The following is a 26,627-nucleotide window of genomic DNA, read 5'->3' as shown; positions in this document are numbered from 1 at the left end:
AATGAAAGTGAGAACATGTACACTGTTACATCTTTCAGAAAATGTTTTGAAATTGTGGTGCACAGTTCAGAATAAATGTTTTTCAAAAACATTGCATCTTTTTAGTAAATGTTTATTTCCAAAAGAAATTTCTAGAAGTTCAGAACAGTAAAATTCCCGCTTTTTAGAATGAATTAGAAGATAACTCTTACGTAGTTAAACTAAAATACTCTTTGAGAGTTAATATATAAACTCTTAACACCAAGTGTTAAATTATCAACTCCAGACAGATTTGGTGTTTAACACTAAATCAGAGTTAACGTACCAACTCTCCAAAAAGAGTTAAATTAACACTCTCTGGTGTGGACCCATATAGACACTTTAATAGTGTTGAAATCAAATCCGACAGTGTTAATTTGGACATGCTGGATTTGCTGTGTATCTTTACTTAGTCTGTTCCACAGCTTCACTCCACACACAGAGATGCAAAAACTTTTTAATGTTGTACTGATACGAGGATGTTTTAAATTTAATTCCCCCCTCAAATTGTATCCCCGTTCCCTTTTAGAAAACATTTTTAGAATATTGTCAGGAAGCAGGTTATTTATTGCTTTATATATAATTTGTGCTGTGAGAAAATGAACCAGATCTGTGAATTTTAGAATTTTTGATTTTAAGAATAGTGGAGTAATGTCAGAGTAATTTTGGACTTTTAATGATGTATTTGGTCTGTTCTTTTCCCTGGCTGCAATGATTGTACACTATACATCTTTAAATGTATTTTCTCTGTTCCACACACGTGCAAAGTCAAATACTTTAATATTTAAGTATGAGCCCAATGAGCTGAATGACTTCCGACCGGTGGCACTGACGTCACATCTTATGAAGACTCTAGAGCGGCTCTTCCTCAACCTCCTCCGACCACAGGTACAACATGCCCAGGACCCACTACAGTTTGCATACAAGGCGGGTGTCGGAGTGGAGGATGCCATCCTGTACCTCCTACACAGAGCCCACTCACACCTGGATGGGGGAAAAGGCACGGTCAGGATCCTGTTTCTTGACTTTTCCAGTGCCTTTAATACCATCCGGCCCTGTATGCTTCAGGAAAAACTGAACAGGATGGAGGTGGACCCCTGCCTGGTGGCTTGGCTCTCCGACTACCTCACCGACAGACCACAGTACGTCAGGCTGAAGGACATCACGTCTGACACTGTGGTCAGCAGCACAGGAGCACCACAGGGAACTGTGCTGTCCCCTCTTCTCTTCACCCTGTACACCTCTGACTTCTGCTACAACTCTGAATTATGCCATATTCAGAAGTTTGCAGATGACACAGCCATCATGGGGTGTATCTGGGATGATCAGGAAGAGGAGTACAGAAGTCTGGTGAGGAACTTTGTCGCATGGAGTCACACAAACCACCTGCAACTCAACACCTCAAAGACTAAGGAACTGGTTGTGGACTTCGGGAGGTCCAGAGAAGGTCCACTACCGGTTCAGATAGAGGGGGAGGAGGTGGAGGTGGTCAACAAGTACAAGTACCTCGGGCTGTGGGTGGACAATAAACTGGACTGGTCATGCAACACAGAGCACCTGTACAAAAAAGCCCAAAGCCGACTGTACTTCCTCAGGAGGCTGAGGTCTTTTAACATCTGCAGGAAGCTCCTGAGGATGTTTTACCAGTCGGTGGTTGCTGGAGTACTTTTCTATGCTGTGGTGTGCTGGGGGAGCAGCACAGCAAAGAAGGACTCATCCAGGCTGGAGAAACTGATCAGGAGGGCTAGCTCTGTGGTCGGCATGAAGCTGGACACTCTGGTGACAGTGGCAGAGAAAAGGACATTAAAGAAACTGATGGACATTATGGACAATGCTGGGCATCCTCTGCACACGGCCATTAACAACCAGAAGAGTCTGTTCAGTGACAGGTTGCTTCTCCCAAAGACAAGAACTAACAGACTTAAAAACTCCTTTGTCCCACACGCCATCAGACTGTTTAACTCCTCTCTGGAGGGGAGAGGGAGGGGAAACAGGAGGACAAAGGAGGGGGGAACAACTAAGCTGTAGTGCCTCTTCACTGTGCAATATTTGCAGTATTTATTTTCTTATATTCGACTGCAATAATCACTGTGCAATAGACTCACTCAAATGTGCAATCCTATTTATCCATATTATATATTCTGTATTTAGCTTCTTTAGGCCAACATTTAGCTTCTGAGATGGCTTTATGGCTTCTTTAGCCCCGGGGAGCCGCCCTCCCTGAGCCTGGTTCTCAGGGAGGGGCGGAAGAAAAAGAGCAATACAATAAACAACATCACGATGATATATGGGAATATGACAGTAAATACTAAATGTTAAACATTATTGTGCAGCACATAAGATCAACAGAACACAGTGTGCTTTGAGGTAGGAGCCAAAAAGGGTGTAGTTTGTGGGTGTGATCACCCGTGTGTACACCTGTGAGCATGGACGCGTTTGTTTTTTGTTTTTTTAAAAGGTTCCTTCATGTAATAATCTGCTAGAGGGTGTGGGGGGGCCACAGCCCCGTCCTCCAGGGCATGAAGCAGGTATGGAGGAGATCAAAACTCCAGACATCCAGAGGCCCCCAGAACACAAGAGACCAAGGAAGACCAACAGAGGGGCAGCCGCGCCACTGTCCCAGAAAGAGCTGAGGAGAGTCCCAGATGAGGGCTCACTCAGCAGCCGCGGAGCAGAAGCCAGGGGGAGTTGCAGTGACGCGCCCGTGAGCTCCGCCGGCAGCCAGCCGTGCCTGAGTGACCGAGCCCCAGGCCGAGAGGCCGGGGGCACCCCACCTCCGAAGTGGCCCGAGCGAGCCCCAGGCTCCAGGCCCCGATAAGCGGCCGCAAAGGAGTGAGCCGGTGTGTACCTGGATGCCCATCCCCGGACACAAAGAACCACCAACGCACCGATGTCTGAGGGGGTCCGCCACTGGCAGGGGAAGTGGTGGTGGGTGGAGATAGGCCTCCAAACCTTGGAGGGCCTGAGATGTCCCCAGAGAGGTGGCGCCTGACACCCAACCTGACAAATAGACACAGACATACAGGCACACACAGATACAAACATCCATTCCCACCCTCATGCTCTCATATGCACTTACTCCACACTCAACCAACGTGGAGACAGACATAAAGAGACGCTGTACACACGATCACACTCTGCGATTGTGTCTGTGAATCCACTGTGAGCTCTCCCTGCTGTCCTCCCTTTGTCCCTCCCCTCCCCACTTTGTGTTGTGTCACACCCCCCCAGGGGTGTGTTCTGAGCCCCCTGCTGTACTCTTTGTACACATATGACTGTGTGGCCACTACCAGCTCCACCACCATCATCAAGTTTGCTGACGACACCGTCGTGGTGGGCCTGATCTCTGATAACAACGAGACGGCCTACCTGAAGGAGATTAGGAATCTGGAGAACTGGTGCCAGAGGAACAACCTCCTTCTAAACGTCAGTAAGACAAAGGAGCTGATAGTGGACTTCAGCACTAAGCAGGAGAGGAACTACCAGACCCCCGTCATCAACGAGTGCCCAGTGGAGAGAGTGGACAGCTTCAAATACCTCGGAGTTCACATCACGCAGGACCTGTCATGGTCCTGTCACATCAACACCGTGGTGAAAAAGGCCCGACAGCGTCTCTACCACCTCAGACGCTTGAGAGACTTCCAACTGCCCTCCAAGGTGCTCAGGAACTTTTACTCGTGCACCATAGAGAGCATCCTGGCGGGAAACATCTTAACCTGGTTCGGGAACAGCACCATGCAGGACAGACGAGCTCTACAGAGGGTTGTGCGGTCAGCTGAGCGCACCATCCGCTCCGAGCTCCCTGACCTGCACTCAATCTACAGCAGGCGGTGCTGGACCAAGGCCAGGAAGATGGTGAAGGACCTCAGCCATCCCAACAACAGACTGTTCTCTCTGTTGAGGTCAGGAAAGCGATTCCGCTCCCTGAAGACCAACACAGAGAGACTGAGGAGGAGCTTCTTCCCGCAGGCGATACGGTCTCTCAATCACACCACCACACAGTACTGACCCACACATATGGTTCTTACACACACACTGGACTTTCTGGACTTTGTTTTTGCACAACACTGGTCACTATATTCTTCATTTCCAGTTAATACTTGTACAGCTGCTGTTATTGTGTATATATTTATTTATATTTAGATTTCTTCATACATTCTTATATAGTTCTATATTGTGTATTTTGTTGTACAGTTATTTTATTTTCAACTTTAATTTATATATTTTATCTTATTCTTCCCAGTTAAATTTACCCTTCATTCTAATTTGTGTTGTACAGTTATTTCATTTTTAACCTTAATTTATATTTTATTCCTTCCTAGTTAAATTTACCCTTTTTAATTTTTCATATTTATTTCCTATCTTATTCATAGCCTTTTCCTTTTTTGTTTTCTTTAGGTCACGAGCAGTTGTCCAAGCATTTCACTACATATCGTACTGTGTATGACTGTGTACGTGACAAATAAAATTTGAATTTGAATTTGATGTATAATAAACCACCCTTGCATCTCAGTAAGTGCTGCATCCTGGGTCTCACTCATTCCGCCACGCGACTGCTGCCCCAGCCGTGACACGTTTATTGCAGTATAATGCTGAAAATTATGGCTCAGTTCTCTGGGCTTCGGTTGAGCCTTTTTTCAGACTAAGATTGTTTTCAGTGGAGATTGAACTTATCTGTTACTTTAGGAACGGGCTTAAACCATGTCTGGGAAACACGTCGTAAATGATGGGTCGTTCGGGCCTCTTCGTGCTCAGTCAGATCTGGAATATTGGAAGCAGATCCAATCGTGCAAAAGGTTTGATCACACGAGTATCTGAAAAATGTTCCTCAAATATTTTTTGTGGGGCGATGTCCTGCTGATGGAGGTAGCTGCTGTTGGGCCTGTTCTTCTGCAGGAGGATATGGTTGAACATCTAATCACCACTTTCATCAGTGGTCCTCATGCTGAGCTTACACAGACAGAACAACAAACAACAAACTGTGAAAAAAATGGAAAATACCAAAAATAATGTAAATCTTCTTGGCCATGAATTTTTATTAGAAAATAAACTAAAACTTTTCATCAGTAGAAGCTAAACTACAAAAGATATCTGACTAAGCATTCAAATACACATAAACAGCACATTCAGCTACAGTGTGAGAGAAGCTACCTCATCCACAGTGAAATTCATGCCAGCATTGATGATTCTGTAATCATCCGTAAAGTGTTTGGATAGTAGGGGTGCAACGATACACAAAATTCACGGTTCGATATTTTTTCGATACAAAAAATGTTCATGCCTTTTTAATTTGTCATTTATTAAAATTTTAAATATATATTTTAACTCAAAAGTACAGTTTTTAAATTTAATGTTGCTGAAACAACAAAGTAATAAAAAAATAATCTATCTGATGGAGGAATCCCTCATCTTTGGAAAAGAGAGTTTATTACAGAGAAATGGCTCTTTCAAAATAAAAGCTCTACTATACGCTTCTTCTGGGCTATATTCTCAGCAGCATGTTAAACATATCAGGTCCCCATAAGGAGAATCCTGTGCTAACGGCTGTCTAAATGACTCGGGTAAAGTTTGTAGCATGCGTACTTGTTGTTTTGTCTGCTTCCACTTGTCTTTGCACTAGGATGATGTTGGAGTAAATGTGCAGTCATATTCGTTGTGTTCCCACTAGTGCTGTCAGCGTTAATCTGAAATGACGTTAACGCCACAACACGGCGAATCTCCGTTAACCAGCTACCGCGGTTCGCCCCGTGCGTGGGGCTGGACGGTGTCAACACGTTAACGAGCTAACTGCGCTAACACACTAGTTCCCACCATGTAACTGAGCATTGCGTGGCACATCCAACATACTGTTTTACTTTAGTCCATGACGCGCTTACCTTCAGGGTCATTCGTCACATGAAGACCAAAATAGTTCCAAACGCCAGATCTGAATGAGGGTGGGGGAGGTTCAGTTTGCCATGTTGCAAGGAGAGCTTAACTTCTGTCTCGCTAGCTTGCCCTGCGCTCAGTGAATCTGCGTTCGACTACTCCGCCTAGGCTGCACTGTCGAGCGCAGATCCACTGAGCGCTCAACACAGACAGCATCGTCAGAAGGAAAGTTGATAAAATAAATTAAAAATGTTGTATTGTTCGATACATATGCGTACCGAACCGAAAGCACTGTATCGAACGGTTCAATATCCATACGAGTATCGCTGCACCCCTATTGGATATGTATAAGTTTATGTGTAACAGATATCCAAATGTTCATTACATGAAAAAGCCCAGCTCATGTTACAGCGCTGTCGCTAACTGCCTCCCATCAGGTGCTGCTGAGCAACATTTAGCATTTAACTCAGAAACTTCAATTACAACAAACATGGCAAGTTTTGAAAATAGTAAGTTACAGTTAAAGAGTTATTTGATGACAGGCACAGTGATAAGCAGCCAGTGGTTAAAAACGAGCGTTGGGTGTTGTAGCCCAAGTCCACCTGAGCTTCGTCCTAGGAGCTGAATATTGCTTCAGTCTCCTCTGCGATCTCCTCCAGGTTCGGTGACGGTGGGTCGCTCTCCTGTGGAGAGATTCTGGATCTACGCTGTCGCAGTTCACTGGGCGGGGCTTCCCCATTCCCAGGAATCATGGTCTTCCCCAGAGACTGCAGGCATAGAACACGATAGTAAACAAACTGCGAGACAAACCGTCATGTGACACTCTGTTAACTTTGATACCTGGTTCTCAGCCAGAGCCTCTTTAGCCATGTAGTGCTCCCTCTTTATCTTCATCTCCACCTCTTCGGACACATCAGGAACCATCAAATCTATTAAGCGGCCGATGAAGAAGACTACATGCTGAGGAAGAAAAATGGGACAAGTCTTCAATGTGCGGACTGCCGATCAGCAGTTCACAGACCGCTCGGGGTTCAGTGAAGTCTGAGAGACACTGACCTCAAAGATGATGACGAAACCGAGCCGTATAGCGAGGAGGTGGAAGTACTCTGGCAGGTATTCACCATTTTCATCCCTGAAAGCCCAATACCTGTGGACGATAACGACGCGTCGATCGCCTGCAGTAGGTACTGTGCTACTCGTTCACAGCAGGTAGCTTCGACGATTTCACGTGGCACAGTTTCACTCCCGATACATTTCAGACACAAAGGCTCTGTGTCTCCTGCTGGGACTTAACCGCAGAGCTGTAAACCACTATATTATGACGCCACCAGCATTTTAAATTTGCAGAATAACTAAAATGAGCTGCAGTAAACATTCAGACGCTCTCTGGTTCCTCTACAGCACTCGAAACATTAACGGCAGCAGTAAATTTGTCCTCAGGATTTTGTTCCTACCGACCAAATGTTAAATGAAAGGTGACGTCAAGATTAGGTTGTCAAATAAAAACGTAAAAAGTTGTCAGCATGTCTTTGTCCTGTCTTCCTCATCTCACCGCCCTCCCTGAGCCTGGTTCTGCTGGAGGTTTCTTCCTGTTAAAAGGGAGTTTTTCCTTCCCACTGTTGCCAAAGTGCTGCTCATAGGGGGTCATATTGTGGAGTTTTTCTCTGTATGTATCATTGTAGGGTCTGCCTTACAGTATAAAGCACCTTGAGGCGACTGTTGTTGTGATTTGGCGCTGTGTAAATAAAACTGAATTGTCTTTGGATCTCATTGAAAACACATCTAGAAAAAAGGCGTCCACCCATTTTAAGCTTGGGCAGGTCCATCGTGACCTCCACGAACTCTGATCATGACAACCACTGTGTTGTGATCATGTGGGACCAGTAAGTCTAATGTAATCTACTTCCAGTCCCACATTAGCTGAACGTAATGTTAGACAGAGCCCAGTTTGAGCCCAAACATTACTTGGTCAGGGGAGATGTGCATCTACATATAAATGATATTCCTGTTCCATTATGTGCCATATGAAGAGTCTATAACGTGGCTAATGACCACAGAGGATGTATTAAGATGAAGTGTTGACCTGGCAGTGATGAGCTCACAAGTGTGAGGCACACAAAGATGTGGCTACTGACGTGGAGTTAAAACAGTCGGGACACTTTGCTATCGTGCTTTAGATTTAGTTTCTAATCAAAGTTCTTTCTTTGAAAACTTGACATTTCACTTTTGAGCCCAACCTCAAAGCTGCTGAGATGCCTGGTCTTGTATGATCATATGACTGAGACTGTTTTGGTGCTCAAATGAAGTCCATAACTGCCCGACCGGGCTCAGCCGGCCCATGCGGTTCTCGGTGATGGTGTTGTGGTGCAGATGCTTACCTGCAGGATGTGTTGTGCTGTTGCTGGTAGCTGAGCGGTGATGTAGCCAGAGTGAAGTTGATGAAGCCACTGAGTGTGCTGTCTCTGGTGTAGCGGTAGTACAGTCGAGGCACAAAGGATGACGTAAACGCTATGAGGAACGCCTGAAAATACAAGTCCAGATTCGTTGGCGGCTCATTTATAGGCTCATGATTTATGGTTGTGGTGTGAACAAAACGTATGTTTTGAGCTAAATTTGGAAATACAAATTGGGCTTTTACAGCCAAACAGGTGAGAGTGACATCGGCGGGGTTGGAATTCGCATATGCTTGTTTGCCATTCACCTAGGGACCATTTTTGATCCGAGGACACCACAAGCGTTACCTGTTCGTCCATACGTAAAACACCAAAACAGTCTTACGTTGCTCAGGACGGCCATGTGTGCGATGAACTGCAGGATGGGAAACCAGATGCCGATGTCCTGAGCTCGCTCTACCACCGGGCGACGGTATTCAGTCACAAACTTCTGAGCATCCAGACGGACCTCCACCCAGTTATTAATGAGGGCGAAGAGAGGAGCGAGGGGGCACGCCGCCACGAAGATGGTGATGAACCCAAACTGAATCACTGTGAAGGATGAGGAGGATTTACAGTGAAGACCAGACTCGTATGAAACTCTACGTCTCCCAGGATGTGAGGATAAACCTGGGACTCACCCATCTCCAGGTATTCGCTGAAGAGTCCCTCACAGACCAGCAGCTGGTAGTCTGCCTCCCAGGGAGAAGCCTCCTCCTGCCTCTGGGCCTCCTGTCCCGCCTCCTTCAGCTGAGGATTCAGCTTCCTCTTCTGCCACCATGACTTCACCTTCCTGCAAGTAACGAGCCCACATCATTGCAAAGCGAGACTGCGCTCGGTGACACAAATCCACATAACTGTGCGTTATGCATCACTGTTGTGAGAGACACTGGCACCAGGATGCAGTCTGTTCTCGTGCACTTTGTTGTGTATCTGTGTGTGTCTGTTTACGGGGAAATGAACTCCTGGATGTTGTTGATCAGCTGTTTTCCCACCATGATGACCAGCAGCTCCTGAGCCAGATCAATGAGACATCCACCTGCTCCACACTGTAACACACAGCCAGAGAGGCGGAGTTTAGTGGTTCATCTATTCATGCAGCTGCGAGCAGCTCAGCTGATGGATCAGCAGGTACCCTACTATAACTTCACACATGCTGCTCTGGGTGCTTTATGTCCCACTTTGGAAAGCAGTTGTTTGAAATGGTCTGTGAGCACTCACAGCATCACTGAAAAACTGTGTCTGACCTAAGGTCTCCATGCAGAGATCTGATGCTACTGTCACGGTCCGTGGTCCTGCGTGTGGAATGTGTGATGCTCGGGTAGCCACACCCCCGGGCTGGGCCATCACCGGCACACCTGCTCTCCATCGGGGTGATTACCCGAAGAGCTACTTAGCCCGGCACTGACGGAGGCTCCACGTCAGCCCGTTAATCACCTCTCTGTGGCAACTAGACTCCCGCGAAAGCGTTGCATTAATATCTCGTTGGAGCTGCGTTAAATCTGCCTACTTGTGTCTAGGTTTCGATCCGGCGTTCAACGTCTGCCACCTGCCCGTCCTCCTGCCCAGTTGGATCACCTGGTGCGTCATCTGGCCCATCCACTACCTCCACGGATTCCCTTCTCACGGACGTCCCTCCCGAGCTCCCACGGTCCCGCTCTAATTGTAAGCCAACTAGTCTAACTCAGTCTTGATGCGTTTGCCCCGCTTCCCGGCTCCCTGGTAATCTTCTCCCCTTTCTGTTGCAGCCTCCCACGGTTCCTCGCGTCACTGTTTCCCCGGGTTTTTTAGTTCCTCGTTTTGCTCCTCTGGTTCTGGTTTTTGTTGCTATAATAAAGTGTCATTTTCTGCTTGTGCTTGAGTCTGCGTCTGGACCCTTTTGTGCACGCGCGTCGCGGCGCATGACAACTTCTCTGTAATCGTCACATCATCATCACATGACCACAATCATCAACTCACGTCTTCGTTGCGGACTCCAAACAAAGTGTTGTAATTTCCAGGGTAGCCAATGAACCTGAAACAAACAACCAATCAGCAGGTTTTACAAACCAGCCGAGGCGAGTCCATCAGTTCAATGATCAGCCTGCTCTGCGCTGGCTCTCACCTGCCTTTGAAGAAGGCGATGTAGACCGGAGACGAGTAGAAGTTAACAAACTGGAAGACGAAAACTTTCAGGATGAACATGTCTTCGTATTTCGTCTGAGTGCGATGCATCTCTGACAGCAACACACAGACACACATGTATTCTCGTTTTCATATCTTAGTGAGGACATCTCATTGACATAATGCTTATCCCAGCTGCTTACCCTAACCATGCCTAATCCTAACCATAACCTGACCCTGACACTAAAACCACATTTTGAGTCAAAAATGCTTCAAACCCCATAAGTGACTGTTGGTCCCCACAAAGATGTCTAAACAAGTACACACACACACACCTTCAGATGAAATGAAGATCATGGCGCCAAATTAAATTTGTCTATTTTTACCTGAACAGTGGTGAAAATGAAAAACCAAGATTACTTAGTAAAAGCTCGTTAGCAGCTGTTATTTGTTATCAACTAAAAGTAGACTTCCTAAAATATTCATAAACTGGTCTCAGAAAAATCAGACATCTTCACAGAATTCTACAGTTTATGAAAATGTGTAAAGTTTCTTTAAACGAGGCTGAGACGTGGAGGGAGACTCACCCCAGCGGGTGAGGATGTGGGCCAGGGCGGTGTAAATCCTGGACAGCAGAAGGATGACCAGCAGATTCAACACTGATCCTGAGAAACTGGCTATTCTCCCAGCCTACACACACACACACACACACACACACACACACACACACACACACACACACACACAGGTGTGATGGCGTCAGTGATATTGCAGTCCTCGGTTAAGCTTTGTGGACCCAGGTGAAGGCAGGCGAGCTGCCTCTTACTCACAGAGAAGCTGAAGAAGCTGTACTCTGACTTGTAGATGATGATGCTGAGGATGGTGCGATACAAAATGATGGCCGTGAGAAAAATCAACACCACAGCGACCTGCGCGGAAGAAGTCATTTCAGACCTTTTATCCACTGACACCTGATTTCATTTAAGGTAGAGACACAGACAGATTCATAAATGTAGATGCACACTGACTGGTTAGCATATGGGAGAGAAATCTCATTGGCCAGATATGGATCTGTCAAGCATGACATCATGAACTTAATGAACCTGCTAACATGCACACAGGCAACAGCAGCTGCTTCAGGTTGGCTAATTTTCTCCTCTGCAGCAAACCCAAACATAAATGTGCTAACAGAAGAAACGTGAGGCCAGAAAGCTCGTAGGAGACCTGCTGCTCGTCTAACGTACAGCTGATGGTGGGTGTTAACATCTTTGTCACCACTGAGGCTGTAAATGTGAATAAAAACATCGGGAAGTGATTTTTTGAAGCCGTAAGGCTGTTATAGAAGCAGTCTGCTGTTCAGCGTCGTCCGACTCAAACACAAAGACCTTCCTGAGAAACATCTGCATGGAGCAGATGTTGCTCTAACACCACTTTACACCTTTCAGCACTGATGGAGCCTTTCCAGATGTGCCAGCTGTCAGTTCCATGGACACTGACGCCCCCCCCCCCAGCTGAACGCTAGCTCTCCTCTTCAGCCCAAGGCTTCGGCGTCCATGTTTGAATGTGTCTGACCTCAGATCTGTTTTGGCCCAGAGGAGACGGCGCCGTTTGTCCATCTTGGTCACATGTGGCTTCAAGGTGCTCTGTTCTCCATCACATCCAACAGGATGTGTTTCAGTTTAAGCACTACATGTGCTACTGGCAATAAAACGAGACTTTGTGAGATTTGCGAATCACTGCATGATATTTTTATTTGTGTTTGACTCAGTGTCCCAACTTCTTTGGAGTTGTGGTCATAGATGGAGACCACATTATAACAGGCTGGACAGAATCTGAATTAACATCACCCACAGTCCCTGATGGTTCCAACCTGCAGCTCCTTTCCATCACAGTGATGTCAGCGCTGACCCCCAAACAAGAACTGCTTCACATGTTGGAGGCGGGAGTGAATGCCAGCTCCAGAGCAGGATGGGGGAGGGGCCACTGTGGGAAACGACGCTACCCTCTGCTGGCATCACGCAATAATCATCTTACACCTGTGGAAGCCGTGACCGTAGATCGGGTGGACGTGCGTGTTAGACTGTGTTGGCAACGAGGACTTCAGGAGACTCACCATGATGATGATGACCATGCAGCCAGTCAGAGTTCTGTTGAACCGCTTATTTTCAGGAAAATACGGCTCCTCCGCTCCGGTCACCGGGTTCCTCATGGTCATCGGTGCCATGGCGGTGAACTCTGGACGAGGTCGCTCCTGCCAAAGATGTGAAATTCACAAATTCACAAACCTCCCGAAACAATCCCCTGGTTAACTTAGCGACGGCTTCGCACCTCGATGTCCTGGAATTCGGAGCAGTCCCAGCGGTGAGACAAAGATGAACATGTTCTCTTCCAGTACTCGAGGAAGGTGATGGCCCACAGAGACATGAAGACACTGAGGAAAACGGTTCCTCCGTTATCAAACAGCAGACCTGCCTGCAGAGACACAAGCAGCCTTTCAGAGTGGTGGATACACAGATGGCTCAGTAACATCAGCCTGTGCTGGTTTCCAAACATTTAGCTCAGAGGACCTGATGAGGTCAGAGGACAGAGTTGTCTACTGCTGTCCACTTTTAAACTGCCCAACTATTAATCTGCCAGGCGACGTATCAGGAAACAGAAACCTCTGAAGAAACGTCCACGATCCATCTCACAGAGATCAGCGAGATGAGTGATGCATGAATATATGCTGGAATAAGGAACATGGCTGCTTTGCCTCGCCCTGTGTTTTCCCAGAGAACGGAAACATTTAAATAAATGTGAGAGGTGTGGTGGTGGCAGGTACCTTGTAGGTGACGCAGATGCTGGAGTAGTTCCAGTAGGAGCAGATATTACAGAGCGGACACATGATGAAGCTGTTTCCGCTACCACACAACTCGTTCCTACAAATTCAAACACAGATCACCACAGGTGCATCAACCATGACGAGTGAGCATGTCCTCACAAACTGCTTTAAAATGAACGCTGACGATGAGTTTGTACTCACGCTGGAACGTCGGTGGCCACGAGCCAAAACCCGATCAGGAAGATCACCGTCCCGACGACAGACGCCGGCAGCAGCCAGCCGGTGTAGAAGCCTGCATGCAGACACGGTGAGACGCTTGTCACCAAATAACGGCATAACATCGGAGGTATTTTCCTCATATTTACCTAACCAGGCAAAATAAAGTGCGATCTTCTCCCCAAAGTACTCCCTGATGTGGTCCAGAGGTTGGTAGCGTCTCCAGCAGGACCACTGGGCCCAGTAAGCATACAGGATCTGCCTCAGGCTTAAACTCTGGGGACTGACCGGGGGGGTCGGCAGCTGATAATCTCCCTGCAAACATGGTATCAAACATCAGCCTGGGCTTCAGTCTGGGAATCACAGCAGCTTCAGACCAGGCTCGTGGTGCACATCTCACCTCGTGCAGCGGGTAGGCGGCGGTGAAGACCTGCTCGTTCAGCAGACGGTCGACGCCCACCTCCCCGTTCTTCACCGAACCGTATGGAGTCCTGGCTAAGATCTCGTACAGCTAGAGGGACACGAGGGTTTCAAGGGACTCAGCTAAGCTAGCATAACCATGTCTAGGGCTGAAACTTTGTTTCCGTGAAACTTTTAGCATTAATAGAAACAGAGCCTCCAGGACACTGCAGAACACCACAGCCATCTCCACTCAGAACCACAGAAACATGTTTGTGTTGTTTTCAGGAAACTTCAGTGGATTGTTAAGGAAGTACAGACTCATAAAATAAAGTGCTACACACACGGACATTTGTGTGTGTGTGTTTGTCGAGTTTGTTTGAGGAGGAGGCGTTGCCGCTGCCAGCATCCGTCTGTTGACCGATACATCCTGGATCTGCTTCGCTGGTATTTCTGCCTTTGAGCCAATCAGAGCAGCTCGCTCTCAGCTCAGTTTGTTGAAGCTGCACTGGAAACTTTCCCAACACGACCAAACACACAGTTCCCGTCTGCTCGGGTTTTGTGTCATTAATGAAGCAGCACAAGAAATCTTAAATTCACACTTTCAGGTTCTTTGGGTTAAAAACTCTTAGATGTTGGTTTGTGTATTTTTGTTTAAAGATTTTTTGAAATATTAACATTTATTTGTCTGTTTCTCTGTTCTGGATTTGTCCTCTGAAATAGTCAAACTATCCTAAAATACACCATAAACATTCAGTTTTCATTTCTACATGCACCACAGTGAAGTGCACGGCACGGCCACGAGTTCCTCGAGACCGTTTTGTTTTCTTCACTCACCACCTGGTGTCTCTGGGTCGTCTTGAAGAACGTGTCTTTGTTGTCACTGCCCAAAAACCTGCAGGCAGGAAACAGGGAGAGTGAAGGAGGAGGATGAGGGTGACACGGGACTCAGGTCCTGAGTGTTTGTACCTCTCCAGCTTGTTGGTCCTGAACTGGCAGGTGTAGTAGTCGGGCGGGGGGTTGGGGACGTCCTGGGACATAAGGTTGGGAAGAGACAGCTTGGACAGGATCTGTTCGGACCAGTTAACGATGGGGGCGGTGACCACCTGCAGGAGGACAGAGGACATGCCGTGAGATGGCTGCTGAGCGTGAGGACGGCGGCAGAGGACGTGGGCTTTACCTGCAGTGGGACTCTGAGGCTGATCTCCTCAGCGTAGTAACAGAGCACGCTCCACGGAGCGCTGAGGAGGACAAAACAGATCCTCTTCTTTGTCTGGAGGACCTCCTTCTGCAGAGAAGAAGAAAAGAGCTCAGCGTCCTTCACCTCCTTTCAACATCATAACTAGTACTCACGGGTTAATTAGTGCTTTGTTTATTTTCTGGAAATGTATTTGTACTCTATGCATCTGTACCCATATGTAATAAATTTGATTTCATATTTTACTATTGAGAAACACTTTGGAGCACCTCTGGTCTTTTCAATGAGCTATAATATAAATAAAGTATTGATTGATTGATTGAAAGGTGCATTTAGCTGCTGGTTAGCTTCCATCCATCAAACAGAAACACATAGAAGCACATCATCAGTAAGCCAATGATACAATTATGTCTGTTATTGTCTATATAATGTCTGTTGTTTATTTCCTGATATCCAAAGTGAAGGTGGCATGTGGGTCATGTGACAGTTTAGTTTCACTTCCTCCATGTTTGCCTTACCTGCAGACTCACCTGTGTTTGTTTAGCTTACCTGTTCCTGCAGAAGTCCAGAGTGTCTCAGTCTTTTCAGAAACTCCTCCCTCCACCGGCGGTGGGCGGGGCTAACACCCATGCTCTCCTCCTGCATGCTCCTTGGCTCCTCCCACACCAGCACAAAGTCTGTCCGAGAGGATCACAGGTTTAATTCGTCTGCTAAACACGCTGCGTTTGGAACGGTATGATTTTGTTTTCTACTCACCGACTCGAGTCGATCCATCACTGAAAACATTCCCATCCTCAGGCTGAACTGCATTCTGGGAAATAATAAAACCTGTCAGACTGAATTTAGAGGAAAACAATCAAAGAGCAGGGTCTGTTTTCAAAAAGCTTCCTGAAACTAAGAGTTTGTAATTCTAAGGAAACTGTGAGACTTCCAGTGAAGGCTTAAAGGACTGAATCCTGCTGATGATCAGAGTTATTCATGGAGCCTGGCAGGCCCTGGAGTGGAGACAAGCACCTTTAGAAGGGTTCTGAAGGAGAGAACGCTGTTTTGGAACAATGCTCTGCCATGTTTGTCTCTGCAGGCAAGGAAGGAGAGGATACACTGTTTGTACAATCCAATCAATCAAAGACCATTTTATCTATGAGGCATCCGATCCATTCATTTCTGTGGGACAGAGACGACGTGCCGACTTTATGAATTATTCATACGGAGTTTACTTGTGTGCTCATTACATTAGCCGACTCACGTGTGTAAACTTGTCACCACAAACCCACTGTTTGCATAACTGTGGAAAAATGCCACAGCACTCAGACGGCCCACGACCACACGTGGAATTCCACTGGAATCACGTTTTACCTGCTTTACAGTCAAATCAAATCAAATGGCATTTACCTACAAACATGTACCAGTAGAAACACCTCAGAATAAGGAGGTGAAAATACAATTATACTCTAAATTAATTTACTACTGTAGTGGTTTAATCTAGCCTTTTTACATTTTTATTATGCACCACGGCTGCTCTGCTGTCCAAGTTAAATAATAAAATGTGATAAGGACTGTTCTCACTCTCCTGCTCACAAGAGTAAATAAAGAGCAGGGCACAAGCAGCAGGGCTAACACGGCTAATGTGTTATTGATTGATGGATGGATGGATGGATGGATGGATGGATGGATGGATGGATGGATGCATATATTGGATGGATGGATGGATGGATGGATGGATGGATGCATATATAGGATGGATGGATGGATATATAGGATGGATGGATGGATGAGTGGATGGATGATGGATGGATGGATGCATATATTGGATAGATGATGGATGGATGCATATATTGGATGGATGATGGATGGATGGGTGGATGGATATATAGGATGGATGGATGGATGGATGCATATATAGGATGGATGGATGGATGGATGCATATATTGGATAGATGGATGGATATATAGGATGGATGCATATATTGGATGGATGGATGGATGGATGCATATATTGGATAGATGATGGATGGATGCATATATAGGATGGATGTATGATGGATGGATATATAGGATGGATGGATGGATGGATGGATGGATATATAGGATGGATGGATATATAGGATGGATGGATGGATGGATGGATATATAGGATGGATGGATGGATGGATATATAGGATGGATGGATATATAGGATGGATGGATGGATGGATGGATATATAGGATGGATGGATGGATGGATGGATGGATGGATGCATATATAGGATGGATGGATGGATATATAGGATGGATGCATATATTGGATGGATGGATGGATGGATGCATATATTGGATAGATGATGGATGGATGCATATATAGGATGGATGTATGATGGATGGATATATAGGATGGATGGATGGATGGATGGATGGATATATAGGATGGATGGATATATAGGATGGATGGATGGATGGATGGATATATAGGATGGATGGATGGATGGATATATAGGATGGATGGATGGATATATAGGATGGATGGATGATGGATGGATATATAGGATGGATGGATGATGGATGGATATATAGGATGGATGGATGATGGATGGATGATATATAGGATGGATGGATGGATGATGGATGGATGGATATATAGGATGGATGTATGATGGATGGATGGATATATAGGATGGATGTATGATGGATGGATGGATATATAGGATGGATGTATGATGGATGGATGGATGGATATATAGGATGGATGGATGATGGATGGATGGATATATAGGATGGATGTATGATGGATGGATGGATGGATATATAGGATGGATGTATGATGGATGGATGGATGGATGGATGGATATATGATGGATGGATGGATGGATGGATGGATGATGGATGGATATATAGGATGGATGGATGGATGGATGCATATATTGGATGGATGGATGCATATATAGGATGGATGGATGGATATATAGGATGGATGGATGGATGAGTGGATGGATGATGGATGGATGGATGCATATATTGGATAGATGATGGATGGATGCATATATTGGATGGATGATGGATGGATGGGTGGATCGATATATAGGATGGATGGATGGATGGATGGATGCATATATAGGATGGATGGATGGATGGATGCATATATTGGATAGATGATGGATGGATGCATATATAGGATGGATGGATGGATGGATGGATGGATGGATGGATGGATGCATATATAGGATGGATGGATGGATATATAGGATGGATGCATATATTGGATGGATGGATGGATGCATATATTGGATAGATGATGGATGGATGCATATATAGGATGGATGTATATATAGGATGGATGGATGGATGGATGGATGGATGGATATATAGGATGGATGGATATATAGGATGGATGGATGGATGGATATATAGGATGGGTGGATGGATGGATGGATATATAGGATGGATGGATGGATGGATGGATGGATGGATGGATAGATGGATATATAGGATGGATGGATGGATGATGGATGGATATATAGGATGGATGGATGATGGATGGATGGATATATAGGATGGATGGATGGATATATAGGATGGATGGATGGATGATGGATGGATATATAGGATGGATGGATGATGGATGGATGGATATATAGGATGGATGGATGGATGGATGGATATATAGGATGGATGGATGGATGATGGATGGATATATAGGATGGATGGATGGATGGATGGATATATAGGATGGATGGATGATGGATGGATGGATATATAGGATGGATGTATGATGGATGGATGGATGGATATATAGTATGGATGTATGATGGATGGATGGATGGATGGATGGATGGATGGATGGATATATAAGATGGATGGATGGATGGATATATAGGATGGATGGATGATGGATGGATGGATGGATATATAGGATGGATGGATGGATGGATATATAGGATGGATGGATGATGGATGGATGGATGGATGGATGGATGGATGGATGATGGATGGATGGATGGATGGATGGATATATAGGATGGATGTATGATGGATGGATGGATGGATGGATATATAGGATGGATGGATGATGGATGGATGGATGATGGATGGATATATAGGATGGATGGATGGATGGATGGATGGATGGATATATAGGATGGATGGATGATGGATGGATGGATGGATGATGGATGGATGGATGATGGATGGATGGATATATAGGATGTATGTATGATGGATGGATGGATGGATGATGGATGGATGGATGATGGATGGATGGATATATAGGATGGATGGATGATGGATGGATGGATGGATGATGGATGGATGGATGGATGGATGGATGGATATATAGGATGGATGGATGATGGATGGATGGATGGATGATGGATGGATGGATGATGGATGGATGGATGGATGGATGGATATATAGGATGGATGTATGATGGATGGATGGATGGATGGATATATAGGATGGATGGATGATGGATGGATGGATGATGGATGGATATATAGGATGGATGGATGGATGGATGGATGGATGGATATATAGGATGGATGGATGATGGATGGATGGATGGATGATGGATGGATGGATGATGGATGGATGGATATATAGGATGTATGTATGATGGATGGATGGATGGATGGATATATAGGATGGATGGATGATGGATGGATGGATGATGGATGGATATATAGGATGGATGGATGATGGATGGATGGATGATGGATGGATATATAGGATGGATGGATGATGGATGGATATATAGGATGGATGGATGATGGATGGATGGATGATGGATGGATATATAGGATGGATGTATGATGGATGGCACGAGCAGCAGCGTGGACTGAAATCTTTTCCTGATGAATCCAAAACAGAACTTTCAAACCAACAGAAAACTGAATCATCATGAAGGAGAAAAAACTGACAGAATCAATGTTCTTCATCTCGTATAAAATAAAAACACCCATGGCTAATAGCCTGTTGATTTGCACATACATGAATATATACATATATTGATACATATATTGATTGATGTTTTCTGTACTTCTGAAAATTCTGGTTGAAGTGTTTGTAAAGATCACATGATCCTGCGTTTGTTGCTCTTTGTTTTATCTCCTCACGAGGAAAAGGACAACAGCTCTTTTCACATATTTTTATGTTATATGTGTAATAAAATACTACATAACATGGCCCACACCCCTGAAAGTACAGTGTATTTACAATGTAAGATGACAACATTTTGTTTGCTTTTCTGCTGAAATACCCAGAAAGTACTCAGTACTTAAAGTTAATTACAGAATTATTCCTTCCTCCTGGTAAAATCATGAACTATTACCTCCTTATTCTAATGTATCCACCAGCAAGTAATGCTAATTCAATCATGATATCAGGTAACGCACCTGGAAAACCCACTTAATCCTAAAATAGCAGCACTCTTAGCCGTGGGCTGTATTATAAAGTCCCAAGAGCCAAAACAAAAATGCTGATCACAGCTCGACACTCACAGCAGCAGCCCAGATGTGAAGACAAACACCTCAGCTGTCAGCACATGGCTGTCAAACGTAGCGGGGAGGCTAATGTGTGTCTATGATTTCTATGTAACTGCGGTATTCATCTTGTTTAATGATACGTGTAACAATGAGATATGGAGGTAAACGTTTCATGGTCACTGAGCTAATTTCTTTCTATGAACAGCTCCGAGGATTCTCGAGAAGTTCGTGAAACCTGTAGCCACTTCCCAAAGGCTACGCTGGCGTGTTTGCGTGGCTCTGGGCTGCTACTGGTCCAGAAGCGGGAAGCTTCGTGTTTTTTATTGGCTCCTAAACACTTTGGGCCACTCTTCCTGCTGTTTCACGTCCCCATTGTCGCTAATGAGGACGACGACAGACACACAAGAGCAAGAGCGGAACAAACATCAACCGTTTGATCACTCAGTGCTGAACCGAGTGGAGCCGCTCAGTCTCTCCTCATCATGCACTTCCTGTTTCCTGCCGCAGCCCAGTTTAATTAAAAAGCAGCAGAGAGAGCGAAGCTGTGGTGAAGCTTCCGGGTTTCACCTGCTTTCACTCAGACATGCGGAACCGTCTTCACACTAACTGTGAGCTTCTGTTAGTTTGAGGCCCAGCACAGTTTAGAGCTGCGTGCAGTAGCTATCACAAGGGGGCGGAGTCTAAAGTTACCATCCAGTTGTATTGAAGTTTGTGCTTTAAACACCTTTTTTTGCAGTGAGAACTGTGAATACAGTCCAGCATGAGCCCTGGACAGTATAAAAGGTGGCCATAGATACTGTAATGTCACTGATTTAGGTGAACTGAGCATGCTCAGTGTTGCCATCTGCAAGTTTTGAAACCAGCTGTGAGGAGTGAGGCGTGGCTAACGGTTTGTGATAAACTGATGAGACCATCCTGGATGATCGTTGATGGCCTCCATGTTTTACAAGAATACGAGCCCAAACCAGAGACCAGTACAACCCTAACGAAGTGTGTCGCCTCCTGCTGGTGTAACCAGTGATGCTGCAGCCAGGCTGACCATACGAGAGGACAATCGCATTTTACCGCCATCAGCTCTGAGAGTCGACAGTGAAATCAGACGACTTCCTGCACGTTTGGGTGAAACTTCAACTTGCATCTTTTAGCTACAGGGATTTTACTTTTCAATCCAATCAGAGAGTAATCCGATCGTTCAGTCTGACGTCACTAGCCGTGTCTGGGCCTAAACTCCGCTGCAGGTCCATATATCAAACATCACTATGGCATTACTGAGAGTTAAAAACTGTCTAAAGTCTTTCATCTTTAATAAAATGATCAGCGTTCTGCTCTACCAGGTGTAACAACTGAGTTTAACATCCAGGCATCCATGAAAACGGAATTTATGACATTTAACGGAGTTAGAAGTTAGCAGGGAGTTAGCTCGCTAGCTTCTATCTAAATACAATATAGCATGTCCTGACTGCGGGGTTTTGGAAACAAATTCAAACGTACAGCTCTGTTATCACTTCCAGCATAAATGAAGACAGAAAACTAAACAGCAGGGACGTTTGTAGGGTTACTGAAGTTGGGCTAGCTGGTATATAATGATGTGCTACGTGACCGCTAGCGACACAGCTATGTTAGCATAATATAAACAAGCTAACTTTTTTTCCACTCGATAAAAGTTAACGTGAGTGTTCTCGGTGGTCAGGAACAAATGTAATCGCATGGCAGGATGCTGTAAAAGGACCAAACTTCAGCCAGGAGAACAACTGAGATAATCCATCCACAATACGAGGTTAGTCATTCATATACTGCTGCATGGGCTGGGCTGTAGTTACATCCTAAGGTTTTAAACACTGAGCTTAAATAAATGATTAGCGGTAATAAAAGCCGAGGGAGGTCAACAGTGATCACTGACTGTTTTAGGAGCTTTTTGAGATCAAATAGAAGAAAATACAAAACATTAAACATGTTAACAACACAAAAGCCATATTAAACGCAGACTACTTTAGGCCCGGAAGTAGGATTCGTCACGTCATCACTTAATAATCGGATTGACCACATCCTGTTACCATGGTGCCATAGTTGTTCTCTGGGCTGGTTTCCATGGTGATTAGTGTTGTGCCATCCTCTCTCTGATCCCCTCTCCGCCTCATCCTCCCAAAACCTTCCTCCTCCTGCACACACACACACACACACACACACACACACACACACACACACACACACACACACACACACACACACACACACCTGTCGTTTAATGTTATTTTCATTGTGCCATGATGTCACCGACTGCAATGACACCGTAGTGACAGTTGTGGTTCAGGTCTTCAGTCTCTACATCCTGCAGAGGACTGACGTTCTTTTATGAGCTCGTCTGTTTATCAGGTCGATCACATCGTGAGGGTCTTAAACACGGAGCAGCTATGAAGCAGCTTTGTTTTCTATTGTTTTCTAATGTTCTGACAGTCTGCTCCCAGCTCCTCTCATGAATAACACAATAAATACATTTAACACTGTTATGATGGAAAGTTTGTGCAGGTGAAGGACTTGTGACTTTTACAGCACAGCACTCTGCACAGCGTCACCGTGAATAACTTTAATCCCACTGGACGATGTCAATGGAAACACTGGCCTCACCGGCGCTGACGGCGGGTTACCAGCCGTGTGTGTAACTGCGCGTGCAGCTCCGCGGTTCATTGATTAAAACTCGTTTCCGTCCGTCAGGGTGAAGCTGTCAGAGCTCACAGCTGTCACAGCTCCCTCACCGAGTATCGATCACAGGTCACTGATCACAGTATCGATTATGTATTGACGCATTCAGACTTCCCTCTCTCTGTGACCTGATTTTACCTGGGATCAATCAGACCGATTGGATCTGGGTGGATGACGTGTGGTGTCTCGTGCAGTCCGACTCACCTGTGCGCGCAGACAGTGACGGCCTCAGGCGAGCTCGCGGCTCTCTGGAGCTTCAGCAGCTGATCAACTTGTTTGTAGAGGCGAGCTGACTTCAGGAGAGGCCCCGCCCATCCCGTTAACCACGCCCCTCCTCCGCCTCTTCATCAAAAACAAACTTGGCAGCGTAAAACAGCCATGAAACAACAGAAGCCACACCATATTCTGCATCCGCGCGCACATTAACACGTGCACAGCTCCCGTTGTGATCTCTCACTGGTCTGACACTGTGCTGCTTCTCCTCTCATTCTCCCCCCTCCCTCTCCTGTTGCTACTTCAGTCATGAAACTGATCAATGATCAGCTGATCGGCTCTCTTGTTTGTTTATCGCCCACTTTGCGCCAGAAAGAGGAAACCAGCGGATGTCGCGCTAAACAACAGCAGCACGTTTAAGCTTGATCAGCTGTTGTTAGAATTTATTTAATATTAATTTCTAGTATCAGCTGATGTTTGCTGGAGCCACAGCTGTAAAGCTGCTGGTCATGATGTCGGTTTGGAGATGTGGTGAGTGGGAAACATGAAGATGAAACCAGGAGATGTCCTTACTGAACCATCATCAGAGCTGTGATGGAGAAACAGGTTTACCTTTTAGGTGACATGAATGAGTTGAAGTTATGAACTGTTTCTGAGAGACAAATAACCCCAGGATCCTTTTCTAAGCAGCTGACAGCTGGTAACTGTGCAGGGGCGGGTCTAGCAAAGTGTTGCCAGGGGGGGCAGGTAGGGCATTAACAGGGAGAGGGGGGCACAAAGAAATACTTTTCTTTCTTATTCTCATTTAAAATGTCTCGCTTTTATTAATTAATGTTAATGTTTAATTAATTAATTAATTAATTAATTTTTATTAAATAATTATCTGAATCTTACAACCAAAGTTTTTATCTGACGTAAAATGTATAGAAATGATAAATATACCAACAAGACTGTACATCACTGTCACAGCAGCATTTTCATTCAAAGGCTTTGTGGCTTTTCTCCTCTAATGCCTGGTGGGTCGGTCTCTAGTCAAAATGCCCGGGCTGTTTTTGTCCCAGTCCAGCCCTGGTGTCTGCGTGTGTGTGTGTGTGTGTGTCTGCGTGTGTGTGTGTGTGTGTGTGTGTGTGTGTCAGGGGTGATTTGATTCATCCCCCTGTGTCAGATTTATTTGGGACAGATACTGAGGGGACTCTGCGCTCACTGCCCTCTGCTGGTGACACCGCTGCACTGCACTCAGGTCAGTCTCCACCTGCTGTGTTTGCGCCTCCCACAAACAGACGGTGTCACTGGGAGTCAGGAAGCAGCCTGAGTGCTGCTGATTAAACAGGAGGAAGAATCTGCAGCTGTTTGACTCTGAGACCAGAAGCTCTAAACTTCCCGTCTCTTAAAGGCTGATCACAGCGAGCTCACACTGATTTGGATATTTACCTCTTTCTTTCTTTCTATTTACATGTTGTCACAAATATATCTTTCACATCATCAAATAAAATACAACATGTGTTTTTTAAGTAATAATTTCACTGAATGACTCCAATGTGAACTCATGTTTTGAAAGCTGAGCTCAGTTTTCACGTCCACACTCAGACGTGACTCCTGCCAGCGAGGCTGGGTCCATCCTCAGCTCGGTTTTTATTAAATAAAACCTTAACTCATTAATTACATTTTACTTTTCCTTCTTTTTTTGCTTGAGAGAAAGTCAGCTTTAATGTCAACACGTGAACAGTGATATCCTCACTTTCCACACGCAGCACAGCTGATGAGAAGAAGCTGACAGCGTGAACGTGATAACGCTCACGCCGTCCTGCTCAGCATGGAAACAGCCACAGTCCTCTCAGCTGTGATTTTTAAATCACACAACGATGACCTCACACTCTGACTAACAATCCCAGTTTGTTCTTGGGAGGAAGATGGCTTTGTGAATATGTAATATCCTCGGTTGAGCGTTACAGCAAGAAAGGAAAACAAACAAACAAACAAAAACACCCAAAAAATAAAAAATAACACAATGAACACAAAGCCAAAGACCAGTCATTGAAGGATTTGAACCAAAGGCAAAAAATAGCATGAACGAAAAAGGGCAGTCATGATTATAAAATAGGGAGGTTTCTTTTTTAACATAGATTAAACTCGTTAAATAAAACAACACGTTTATGAGCTGTCTTGTTATTCAGCGATTTAGCCCAGAGTTTAAACATGTTTATACATGGTTTAGCTTCAAAGTATCTGCAGTTGTGAATAAAAATTTTCCCATGAACAAAACGTCCTAATCAACAGGTCAAAATCTGCATTCTCAGCAAGTCACCGTCAAATGTGGTAACTGGATTCTCCTGAGCTGTAGCCAGCTCCACATGTCAGTCCAGGAGTGCACTGATTCACAGTAGAGAAGTGATCCAGACCTTCAATATCATCTTCACAAAATGTGCAGGCGTTCACATCTAAGTGAAGTTTCCGTCTTAAGAATTCATTGGTTGGATAAACCTCAGTAATGACTTTAAAGTGAACCTCTTTTATTTTAGGGGAAAGAGGAAGTGAGATATACTTTTTTCTTATCGCCTTAACCTCCACGGTCTCAAATTCTTTATATAATTTCTTTTAACCGGATTAGGGCAAATTTCATTTATCAAAATATTCCTGATCACTTTGTTTGTTTGTCACCAAATTCAACGGCAGCTATGCAGAGCTGCCTCAGTCCAGGAGAAATTTTATCATTGATCTCAAAGAGACTGGGATGGCTTTCATCAGGGATTTATATCTCTTAGCAGTACATCAAATTTCTCACAAAATGTCTCATGTTTTAATAAGACCTCATTCTCACTCATAAAATGAGCTACAGCCCAAATCCCTTTAGATCTCCATTCATCCACGTACACAGATTTCCTACACAAACGCATATACCTGTTGTTCCATATAGGGGTACTGTGAGGAGTAAAGTTGTGTTTATAGATTCAGTTCCAGTAGAGAAGCACCTGCTGATATCAGGGAGCAGCTGACTGAAGCCTTTAAAGCCACAGAAACATCAGGAAATGCAGCTCCAAGTCCCAGCTTTGACAAACAGCACAGTGATGTGGACCAGCAGGAACCAGAACCAGATTAAAACCAGTTTGTACGAGTTCCAGATGTGATCACACCTGTTAATAACACAGAAGTGTTGGAGGCGGGGCCTGAATCAATGTCTGCTTCCTGCACCTGTCACTTATTTTTT

The 26,627-nt window shown here is 45.1% G+C and overlaps 1 protein-coding gene across 2 annotated transcripts; it reads right to left on the bottom strand.

Annotated features, from left to right (window-relative positions):
- Nucleotides 1-4,548: 4,548 nt before the first annotated feature.
- On the bottom strand, nt 4,549-23,490 carry ano7 (anoctamin 7). Of its 2 annotated transcripts, XM_085431020.1 has the most exons (25): nt 23,414-23,490; nt 22,564-22,668; nt 15,812-15,866; nt 15,605-15,732; nt 15,038-15,145; nt 14,827-14,963; nt 14,695-14,752; nt 13,859-13,969; nt 13,608-13,773; nt 13,444-13,534; nt 13,243-13,339; nt 12,750-12,893; nt 12,535-12,672; nt 11,252-11,350; nt 11,009-11,111; nt 10,423-10,534; nt 10,278-10,332; nt 9,270-9,367; nt 8,960-9,111; nt 8,665-8,870; nt 8,265-8,407; nt 6,943-7,033; nt 6,727-6,846; nt 6,489-6,653; nt 4,549-4,997 (listed from the first exon to the last, which is right to left on the bottom strand). In XM_085431020.1, exons 2-24 carry the CDS (start codon nt 22,645-22,647, stop codon nt 6,501-6,503), a joined length of 2,649 nt encoding a protein of 882 aa, XP_085287146.1. In that variant the 5' UTR covers nt 22,648-22,668; nt 23,414-23,490; the 3' UTR covers nt 4,549-4,997; nt 6,489-6,500. The 2 variants fall into 2 exon arrangements, with proteins under 2 accessions (XP_085287146.1, XP_085287144.1); XM_085431018.1 differs by lacking the exon at nt 4,549-4,997 and having other exon boundaries at nt 5,026-6,653.
- Between the last annotated feature and the right edge of the window lie 3,137 nt (nt 23,491-26,627).

The sequence above is a fragment of the Copadichromis virginalis genome, linkage group LG14 (assembly GCF_057382275.1).
Source record: "Copadichromis virginalis isolate Kocher_CV1m ecotype Utaka linkage group LG14, C_Virginalis_male_GT1.1, whole genome shotgun sequence".
Classification (NCBI taxonomy): Eukaryota; Metazoa; Chordata; class Actinopteri; order Cichliformes; family Cichlidae; genus Copadichromis; species Copadichromis virginalis.
The sequence above is the reverse complement of the archived record's forward strand: the minus strand, read 5'-3'. Positions and strand labels throughout refer to the sequence as shown.